The sequence below is a fragment of the Pleurodeles waltl genome, chromosome 7 (assembly GCF_031143425.1).
Source record: "Pleurodeles waltl isolate 20211129_DDA chromosome 7, aPleWal1.hap1.20221129, whole genome shotgun sequence".
Lineage (NCBI taxonomy): Eukaryota > Metazoa > Chordata > Amphibia > Caudata > Salamandridae > Pleurodeles > Pleurodeles waltl.
The window spans coordinates 1,347,465,965-1,347,478,078 of record NC_090446.1 but is presented as its reverse complement, the minus strand read 5'-3'; the positions used below and the strand labels follow the sequence as shown (position 1 = coordinate 1,347,478,078).

At 42.6% G+C, this 12,114-nt stretch overlaps 1 protein-coding gene across 1 annotated transcript in view; it reads left to right on the top strand.

The window, feature by feature from the left end:
- LOC138246291 (uncharacterized) overlaps positions 1–12,114 on the top strand; it is a 179,028-nt gene that overhangs the window by 110,331 nt on the left and 56,583 nt on the right. The window contains exon 3 of the mRNA XM_069200755.1: positions 6,472–11,730. Within this exon, the coding sequence (XP_069056856.1) occupies positions 6,472–11,730 (5,259 nt within the window). The remainder of the gene's footprint in view (positions 1–6,471; positions 11,731–12,114) is intronic.

Below are 12,114 nucleotides of genomic sequence, written 5' to 3'. Positions count from 1 at the left end.
CTGAGGATCACTCTACAGACAGGGAGAAGACCAACTATTCTGTAAACTGGGAATCCAGCATTTAACCCTATATTTTAGTGCAAACTGGGTTGTGACATCCATTTTGCATGCAAGGATGCATTTCATATAAAAAAACAATAATGATAAAACACAAGTGCTCAAGGAATAGGATTTTTGCCTGGATTATCTTTAATTATGCAACCAGGCATAATGGTGTCATATTGTGAATTCCACGTAGCATTCATAGCGTGAAATTCCAGGAATTAAGCAAAACTGTGCTTATGAAACTGGCTTAGTTGAAACTCCATAAAAGATAGTTGGTGTGGCATATTACAGGGTTGAAAATCCATAGAAAAGAATTTATATATGATGACATACTTAGTGATCCATTATTTAAAATAGAAAGGCCATGATACAGAATTATACTTCATTTCACACTGTAGAAATGCTTTAATAGTGTAGGAAGGCCTTGATTGTCTGTCAGCTTGGTATACCATTAGCATACAATACCATGACATGATGTGGAAAACCATGAAAAAATAGACAGACTTGATGTTGGAACATTATGGACCTGATTTAGAGTTTGGCACGCAGAAGATAAACCATCAGGAGGCAGAGTACTTCACTCCCAGCATACCAAGGATCTTCCACCCGCCAAAGTTATCTCTGGTCCAGCAAACTTCTCTTCACATTGGTAGGACCACTGTCATGGAGTGTCCTGTCACTATATTAAACATTCTGTGGACAACTTTGTTAACACAGCAGCCCTGTCTGTCAAACTTTTAATGTTCCTGTAATTTTTTTTATTAAACTCAAAGCAGGTTTTAAAAAAATACAAAAACTAATGACCCCCACAACATGGGAGGTTTCTTCCATGATGTGGGGATAATTGGCCGTTATCCCCATGTTTTACCTGGCGGTGATAGGCTTTGAAAACTGACCATTCAACTGCCCTCTCTAAACTGGTCAACAGTGGTGACGAAGTAGACTCCATCACTGACATACTTAAGGTTAGCATTAAAAGGGCTACGAACCAACACAGATGTTAATATAGAACTAGCTGACAAAGGCGGCCTATCATTGTACAAAAGACTGAGAGCTATTGGGAAGAGTGTCTACGTCTCTTTGGAGACTGTAGAAATTGCAAAACAGATACACTAAAGGAACTTATGAATAATAAAACTGTGGAAGTTGAAATAGGAAAATCGATAATAAAACATGAAGTCGTTTTTTGGCAGTAATAGACCGAAAGATTCCATGTTTTAAACTTTATCATTAATCCATAAACCTACACTACCGTCACCAGGGGCATTACTAGCACTTTCAAAATTTTGTGACTACTCCCTTCAACCTATGGTACAAAAGATACCTTCCTGTGTCAAAGACACAGAAGTAGTTTTATAGTTAATGAAGAACACTGTTTTTGACACATAACAGGAACTACTGATTAATTTAGACATTGACGCACTTTACACAAGTATCTCACATGACGATAGGCTGTGAATAGTGGAGGAGTTGCTTTACTCCTCGAAGTAGGACTACATGATGTTATTGTATTTACAAACACATGGGGCCAGATTTACAAGGCCGTAGCGCCTCCTTGTGCCACACTAGCGTAATTTTTTTATGCTAATGTGGCTCAAGGAGGCAATTTTCGCCACGCCATTTTTACAAAGTGGTGCAATGCATGCATTGTGTCACTTTGCGACTCTTGCGTCACATTATGCATGCGTCAGGCAAGAGGGGCATTCTGGTGTTAGGAGGCCTGCAAAAATGGCTCAGTGAAATCTACAAGATTTCACTGAGCCATTTTTGGCATAATTTTTAACACCTGCTCAGAGCAGCCGTTAAAATGACCCACCCATATTAACCTGTGGGCCTCCTTGCACTTTGCTCCACTAGTGTAACATTTTTGATGCTAGTGGAGCATAGTGCCACAATAGAGTCAAAAATTGTAACACTTTTGGCGTAACGACCGCCATGGAGCGCCGTATTATAAATATGGCGCACACATGGTGTCATTAGGTGGGGGCGATTGAAGCATTAAAACAAATTTGTTATCAGTTCTTCTTTTAGTAAGCACAATTACAAAGGCATTGGTTAGACAACAAATAGGTTGATCATATTTATCAGAGACTATAATGACAGCAGAAGTGCGTAATTTGTGCACTTCCACAACAAAAGGAAGACGTAGATCCACATAAATCCTCTTAACACATTAGCAATGATGTACGTGCATGCCTACATTGCACCAGTTAGACGTCCTTATGTCCTTTGCTGACAGCACTTGCTGCTATATAAATGATTGTGCACACTCAGATGGTAACCGGACAGCCGTTCTTGGTGTCCGCCTTCCGACAGATAACAAGCATTTGAAATGCAACATGGTTTGCAATTTCTTGAGTTAGAGCTATTGGCGTCGTAAATTAATTACTAGACTTTTCTTGCCACATAAATTGGTCAACCCTGCCTCATAATTTGGTCTTTTCCTGCCACATAATTCCTATGGCCCTGCACATAACTAAAGCACTTCTATTTACATTCTTCCTCTACCTGCAGAGTTGCCAGCTGGCTAACACAATTCCTAAACAAACAGATACAAGACAGCCATGGAGGAGAAATGAGAGAAATAAACTTGAAGGCTCACCCAAACATATCAAAAGTGTTCAAGCAGTCATAGTGTGATAAGGATTTTAAGCTGGCCTGAATCATGGTCATAATTGCAATAAGGAGAGATACAAACCTTTATCAGAAATAAACGTTTGACAGTAGACTGTAATGCCCAGAACAGCCCCTAGAGGGCAGCATAATGAAAATAGCATTTGTAAGAAACATGGTCATGTACCCATACAGTCAGCCCCTAGAGGGCATTACCAAATGAAAAGAAAATGTCAGAAAGTAATGTACTGTAACCATATGTTTTGCCCCTAGAGGACATAGCGCATTACACATTTTTAGGGCTAGCAGTCCTACTGCAATTAAATCACAAACAATGCCTTTAAAACACAAGTGATTCCCAGCTGTAAAACAAATGTTAAAACCATGAACGTGCTTAAAAAGACTCTGAATGGTAGGAGGGGTTATTATTTTGGGGTCCACAAGTGTTGGGCCCCAGAGAGGGTGTAGACAGAAATGAGCACATTGTGGTGAACGTTTTGAAGGTAGTCCCATTGTCCTAGGACCACCACAGGCTGAGTTATGAGCAACATCGTTTTGTAAAAGTAATGCCCTGCAAAGTATTATGGGGTGAGTTTTCGTGCCTGCGAATATTGTAGTATGTTGATTGTAATGCTCAAACCAGCCCCTAAAGGACACCACATTAAAAACAACAGTTGTAAGAACCATGGTGATATAACCATATAGTGAGACCCTAGAGGGCATAAGCACATGAAAAGAGAATGGCAGAAAGTAATGCACTGTAACTATATATTTAGCTCCTAGAGGGCATAGTGCATCACACATCTTGAAGATTAGCAGACCTACCACAATGATATAACAATCAAGGACCTTAAAACAAAATTACTGCCAGCTGCAAAACAAAGATCCAACCATGAAAGACCTCAAAAAGACACTGAATGGTCGGAGGGGTTCATATTTTGGGGTCCCCACTAACATAGTGTGGGGAGCCAGAGATGATGTAGACAGAAAGAGCATGTTCTGGTGAATGTTTTGAAGGTGGTCCCAGTGTCCTAGGACCACCACAGGCTGAGATTTGAGAAACAATGTTTTGTAAAAGTAATATGCTGCAAAGCATTATGGGTCAAGTTTCTATGCCGCGAATGTTGTACTATGTTGATATGTTGACCACAACACATGAAAATAAAATGGCAGAAAGTAATGAACTGTAAACATATATTTTGTTCCTAGAGGACATAGGGCCAGATGTACAAGGCCCCAACGCCTCTTAGCGCCACACTAGTGTCATTTTTTACGCTAATGTGGCATTAAGGAGGCCATTCTCTTCTCCATATTTACAAAGTGGTGCAATGCTTACATTGCACCACTTTGCGACCCCTTTTGCCACATTCTTCCTGCGCCAGGCATAATGTATGCAAGGGCGTGCAAGGGCGTGTTCCGGTGGTGGGAGGCCCATACAAATGGCGCTGTGAAATCTACAAGATTTCACTGCACCATTTAGCATTATTTTGAACGCCTGCTCAGAGCTGGCATTAAAATGACATGCCCATTACTTTCAATGATCCTCCCTTTAATTTGCAGGATTAGCACCATTATTTATTGCACTAATCCTGCAAAGTATCACAATAGCCTCATAAATTATGAGGCTATTGTCCTAACATCCGCCATGGTGCGCCGTACGGTGCTACCATGGTGTCACAAGGTGCCAGTAAGGGGGGGGGGTGCAAGAAAAGTGGCACATCGCATCTGATACATCACTTGCTTGTAAATCTAGCCCAAAGTGCCTTATACATTTTCTGAGCTAACAGTTCTACTACAATGATATTACAAACCAGGCCCTTAAAACACAAACTACTCACAGCTATAAAACAAAAGCTCCAGCCATGAAAGAGGTTGAAAAGACACAATGGTTAGAAAGGTTATTATTTTGGGTCCCCACTAACTTGATGATGTAGACAGAAAAAGCATGTTGTTGTGAACATTTTGGTGGTGGTCCATGTTTTCTAAAAGTAATGGCCTGCAAAGCATTATGGGGCAACTTTACAGAGTGCAGTGAATAGTGTAGTATCTGTTCTCCTGCTGTGTTGGGAGAGCTGCTTTAAGGATATCTGTGTTTTTTACATAAAGCAGTTATCAATTACAAGAGTTTTTGTGAAAGCTATGGAGCGTAAAGGGGAGCGCCAAACGAAATGACGATGATTAGGTAACAGTTTGAACAATGTGACCAGCTCTTCAATACATACGATGGAGTTTGCGGTGTTCTGCGCTGTTCGCGCTGCAAGCACCATGGCCTTCATGGAGCACTAAGGGGAGAGACAAAAGAAAAAAATAGTTTGCCCACTCTGAAGTATATCAGCAATTGTGCAGTGATCCATGTAACAGGGTCAGTCTGCAAGGCAATAACAAAACCGCCCCAAGGTGGGACAAACGTAAAGCATTTACCAATATTTTTGAAAGGCAAGCCCACCAACGAGTGAAAGTGATGGGTGTGAGATGGGTGTGGTTAAAAGCCTGCAGAATACTTATAACAGGTCAATAATCACTTGCCGGCTCGACCTAAAAATTTAGTTGCCTAGTGTAGTGATAATATGTAAGGGCAGGAGGACGCTTGGTTGATTAGCAGCAACTCTTCCTTGACAAAGTAAATCAAAGAGGGCTCGGTCTGGAACTCCAATGAATATTGTTCACATGAAGTGTGTGACTAACTCAAATCTGATACCCTGTTCTACCATGCCAGGCTTTCATTACTGAAGTCTGCCTCCTCCCTCAACCCTTGGGGTAATTTATATACTTAATAGGGGTAAGTAAATATATAACATTTTTTTCCCAAGTGACATATATGCTTCAGACTTTTGTGTTTTACGAGGGAGATTGTTGGAATCACAGAGGGCCAGATGTAGCAAAGGGTTTTCCCCATTCTGTGTCTATGGGAACAATTGTTTGTACATATGGCCCAAAGTCCCTTGTGCTTTAAATCTGAGCGCTATATTTATCAAGCGATAAATAATTTCTTTCTCTCCTACCTGCTTTCAGAATTTTTGATAATAAGAGTGAGTTTGCTTGTACGTGATTTTGTTTGTTGAATGTGACTTCACTGGGATTGTTTCGGGCACTGTATTAGGACGTATTCTTGGAATGGGATTTCAGTCCTGAAGAAATCCACGGACCCAAAGAGGCCAGAGGGTTGGATGAAAGATGTGGACTCGTCTTGAAACAATGCTGGACTAATTAGCATTCCTGTGCATAGAACTAATTATCGCTTTTATTCTTATCAGAGACGCACCAAGAAATTAAATCAGGATCGCTCTACTAGATAATTTTAACTCACACCTCTCTTTGGATCCCATCCCACCTTATTTCTAAATCAAATGGCGCTAGAAATGGTTGAGCCCACCCAAACCTTCCCAGTGTGGACGGGGCCCAGGGATGAAGCATGCTGTGATATGTAGGTGAACGTGTTTGTTCCAAAACGCCTGCCGTGCCCCATATAACCAAGGCACTGACTGTGGTGGAATTGCTTACATCATTAGTAAAATTCTCTTCTGGTGGACTATACCCTTTTCTGATTTTTTGGGATGTTTGGGGAAGCTGGAATAGTTAATATCAAACCCTACTCCTTTTTAGTGGTGTACTGATGCACTATGATGGAGGGTTGACATGCAATGAAAGAGGGTGGAATGTCAAAGTGACGTGGCTGGTCTGTTATGATGCATGATTGAAAAGCCCAAGCAGTTGGAACACGAAATTTGGAAAGTGATACACTTTAGGCAGAAAGGTGTGTTATTTAATATTTTTTACCCTAAAATAATGATTCCTGCTTGTTTTTTCCCACAGGCCACAGCAGCAGAGGCAGTGCCTTCTTCACAACGACCTCTCCTCCCTCAGCCACCTTAACTGTCTTACATGACATATCCCCTCCTCAGCGAATTCTCAAAGTTGTTTTTGCTGATTCAATCCCCACAAGTAGTTTTCCTAACACAACCAACACAAGCACCTCTCATAGTCCTGTGATGAACAGTGTCTCTCCTGATACAACCACCACAAGTGTCACTCCTGAAAAACGTGACAGTTCTCAAACATTAATCACAAGTGCCCCACCTGGCACAGTCATCCCAGGTCCCATGCCAGGCCTAGTCACCACTTTAGGTAGATTTGTCACAAGTGCTATTCCAGACACAAGCCTCACACGTCACACTACAGGCAAATCTACTGTAAACGACAGGACCAACACCGTCACCGCAAGAGCCACACAGGATGCGATGAATGCAAGTGCTGTTTTTGGCACAATCACCACAAGTTCCACCAATGGCACACTTATCACACATACCTCTCGAGATGCAACTGCCACTTCTGATGCAATCAACACAAGTCCCATCAATGACTCAGGAGTCACAAGTGCCGTTCCTGGCTCAGTCATCACAAGCGGCACTCTACAAACAACTATAAGCACAATTTCAGATACAATCACATCAACTGTGACTCCTGATATAGTCATCACAAGCACTACACCTGATTTAGTGAACACAAGTGCTGCTCTGGGCACAATCATCACAAGTTCCACTAATGGCACTATTGTCACTAATGGCACTCTTGCCACAAGTGCCACTTCTTACTCACTTATTACAAATGGCACTCTTGGAACAACCATCACACACACTGCTCCTGACATAAATGCCACTCCTGATGCAACCAACACAACTCCTATTAGCCACACAGTTGTCACAAGCGGAATCCCTGGTTCAGTCATCACAGGTGGCACTCCAGAAACAACCACTAAACATGACAGGACTAACTCAATTACCATAAGGGCCACTCCCGGCTCAATCATCACAAATGGCACTCCACAAACAGCTATAAGCACAATTTCAGACACAAGCACATCAACTGTGACTCCTGGTACAGTCATTACAAGCACTACACCTGATGCAGTGAACACAAGTGCTGCTCTGGGCACAATCATCACAAGTTCCACTAATGGCACTCTTGCCACAAGTGCCACTTCTTACTCACTTATTACAAGTGGCACTCTTGGAACAACCATCACACACACCGCTCCTGACATAAATGCCACTTCTGATGCAACCAACACAACTCCTATTAGCGACACAGTTGTCACAAGCGGAATCCCTGGTTCAGTCATCGCAGGTGGCACTCCAGAAACAACCACCAAACATGACAGGACTAACTCAATTACCATAAGTGCCACTCCCGGCTCAATCATCACAAGTGGCACTCTACAAACAGCTATAAGCACAATTTCAGACACAAGCACATCAACTGTGACCCCTGGTACAGTCATTACAAGCACTACACCTGATGCAGTGAACACAAGTGCTGGTCTTGGCACAATCATCACAAGTTCCACTAATGGCACTATTGTCACTAATGGCACTCTAGCCACAAGTGCCACTTCTTACTCACTTATTACAAGTGGCACTCTTGGAACAACCATCACACACACCGCTCCTGACATAAATGCCACTTCTGATGCAACCAACACAACTCCTATTAGCGACACAGTTGTCACAAGCGTAATCCCTGGTTCAGTCATCACAGGTGGCACTCCAGAAACAACCACCAAACATGACAGGACTAACTCAATTACCATAAGTGCCACTCCTGGCTCAATCATCACAAGTGGCACTCTACAAACAACTGTAAGCACAATTTCAGACACAATTACATCAACTGTGACTCCTGATGCAGTCATTACAAGCACTACACCTGATGCAGTGAACACAAGTGCTGCTCTGGGCACAATCATCACAAGTTCCACTAATGGCACTATTGTCACTAATGGCACTCTTGCCACAAGTGCCACTTCTTACTCACTTATTACAAGTGGCACTCTTGGAACAACCATCATGCACACCGCTCCTGACATAAATGCCACTTCTGATGCAACCAACACAACTCCTATTAACGACACAGTTGTCACAAGCGGAATCCCTGGTTCAGTTATCACAGGTGGCACTCCAGAAACAACCACCAAACATGACAGCACTAACTCAATTACCATAAGTGCCACTCCCGGCTCAATCATCACAAGTGGCACTCTACAAACAACTATAAGCACAATTTCAGACAAAATTACATCAACTGTGACTCCTGATACAGTCATTACAATCACTACACCTGATGTAGTGAACACAAGTGCTGCTCTGGGCACAATCATCACAAGTTCCACTAATGGCACTATTGTCACTAATGGCACTCTTGCCACAAGTGCCACTTCTTACTCACTTTTTACAAGTGTCACTCTTGGAACAACCATCACACACACCGCTCCCGACATAACTGCCACTTCTGATGCAACCAACACAACTCCTATTAGCCACACAGTTGTCACAAGCGGAATCCCTGGTTCAGTCATCGCAGGTGGCACTCCAGAAACAACCACCAAACATGACAGGACTAACTCAATTACCATAAGTGCCACTCCCGGCTCAATCATCACAAGTGGCACTCTACAAACAACTATAAGCACAATTTCAGACACAATTACATCAACTGTGACTCCTGATGCAGTCACTACAAGCACTATACCTGATTCAGTAAACACAAGTGCTGCTCTGGGCACAATCATCACAAGTTCCACTAATGGCACTAATGGCACTCTTGCCACAAGTGCCACTTCTTACTCACTTATTACAAGTGGCACTCTTGGAACAACCATCACACACACCGCTCCTGACATAACTGCCACTTCTGATGCAAACAACACAACTCCTATTAGCCACACAGTTGTCACAAGCGGAATCCCTGGTTCAGTCATCACAGGTGGCACTCCAGAAACAACCACCAAACATGACAGGACTAACTCAGTTACCATAAGTGCCACTCCTGGCTCAATCATCACAAGTGGCATTCTACAAACAACTATAAGCACAATTTCAGACACAATTACATCAACTGTGACTCCTGATGCAGTCACTACAAGCACTACACCTGATTCAGTGAACACAAGTGCTGCTCTGGGCACAATCATCACAAGTTCCACTAATGGCACTATTGTCACTAATGGCACTCTTGCCACAAGTGCCACTTCTTACTCACTTATTACAAGTGGCACTCTTGGAACAACCATCACACACACCGCTCCTGACATAAATGCCACTTCTGATGCAACCAACACAACACCTATTAGCGACACAGTTGTCACAAGCGGAATCCCTGGATCAAGCATCACAGGTTCTACCAGTGACGCAATTTTCACAAATAGCACTATTGTCACAATTTATACTAATGACTCAATTGTCACAAGTGGCACTCTTGTCTCAAATGCCACTTCTGACGTGCTAATTACAGGTAGTGCTCCAGGAACAACTACCCCACGCAAAACTGCTGACACAACTGTCACATCTAATGCAGTCATCACAGGCACTGCTAATATCACAGGGGTCACAAGTGTCATTCCTGACTCAATCACCACAGGTTCTACTAGTGACAAATTTTTCACCAACAGCACTTTTGTCACAAGTGTCCCTAATGGCACATTTGTCTCAAGTTCTCTTAGACCAGTGACCACACACACCACTCCTGACCCAACTGCCCCTTCTGATGTAACCATAACAAGTGCTTTTAATGACACAGTTGTCACGAGTGTCATTCCTACTTCAATAATCACAAGTGGCACATTAGAAATAACCATTACAAGCACCACTTCTGACAAAGTTACAGTAAATTTCACATCTGGCACAGTTGTTACAAGTTCTATTCCAGACACAAGCATCCAAAGTACCATTCCAGGCACAAGTACTGTAAATGACATGACTAACACAATGACAATTACCACACTTGACACAGCAAACACAAGTGCCACTCCTAACTCAATGATCACTAGAGACACAGGTGTCACAAGTGGCACTTTTGTTTCAACTGCCACTTCTGACTCAATCATTACAAGTAGTGCTCTTGGAACAACCACCACAAGCATCACCTTAGACGCAACGTCCATGCCTAAAACAATCAATACTAGTGCCACAAAAAGTACACTTGTCACAAGTGGCAATCCTGGCTCAAACATCACAAGTGGTGCTCTTCGAACAACCACCACAAGCACCACTCCAGACATAACTACCATGCCTACAGCAATCATCACTAGTGCCACAAATAGCACAATTGTCACAAGTGGCAATCCTGGCTCAAACATCACAAGTGGTGCTCTTCGAACGACCTCCAAAAGCACCAATCCAGACACAACTACCATGCCTAAAACAATCATCACTAGTGCCACAAATAGCACAATTGTCACAAGTGGCAATCCTGGCTCAAACATCACAAGTGGTGCTCTTCGAACAACCTCCACAAGCACCACTCCAGACACAACTACCATGCTTATCACAATCATCACTAGTGCCACAAATAGCACAATTGTCACAAGTGGCAATCCTGGCTCAAACATCACAAGTGGGTCTCCAGAAACAGCCATCACAAACATCACTTCTGACGCAGTCACCACAGGTTCGTCTCCTGATACAATTACCACAAGTCGCATTACATTAACAATCACCACTGCTAGTCTTCACACAAATAATACATTTTCTACAGGTGTGGTCCCTGACACAACAAGCACAAAAAACAGTTTCCAAACATCCACCATCAAGGTCACAACTCACAAAATGACCACTCCTTACATAACCTTTACAATTACACCTTCTTACAGACCCACAACCATGTTACACACAACCACGTCTGATTCTGTTCATGACACATCTACTGCTAGTACCCCAACTTACCCAACCACTCTGGCTACAAACTCCACAAGTATCACACTGGACACAAATGCCACAACTGCTACTCATTACACAACCGTTTCACCTACTGCAAGTATCATTCAGTCAAGCACCACACCTCCGGCAACCAGTATATCCACATTAAGTATTGCTGCTCCCACAAGCACCCCTTACTCAACCAGCACCATATTTACTGTCCCCCCATTCACAATCACCTCTACCACGCCACTCCTGAGAACTACAAGTACTATGGCACACACAGCTACTAACTCAACCATGACCATTCCTTTTACTATCACCAGCCCAGTGAAAACAACCAGTCCTTCTTCAGCAACGTCTTTGGGATTCCCGACCACTGGTAGGTCACCACGACTATTGATTTAACCCATTGTTTGTAATAATGAGTGTGGATCTCTTATACGAGTTTAACCTGTTAAACAGCATTCCTTGAAGTCATGATTCATACATATCAAAGTAGGGGACTTAAAACTGTTGAATGAACTTATGAGAAGCCTCAAATGAAATATGATGGCTTCACTGCGCTGGAATATATTGTTGTGCACGAATATTAGAATTTTAACCCCCTGGGTGTTATACCTTGTTGCTAAATCTATTGATTTGTATCCGAAATGACATACAACACACTCAAAAGGCTTTTCGAGTAGGTGCTAGACCTCTCTATCGTTAACAGAGACAAAGTAATTCCGAATCCACAAATCTCACAAAAACAAAGATGTCCTCC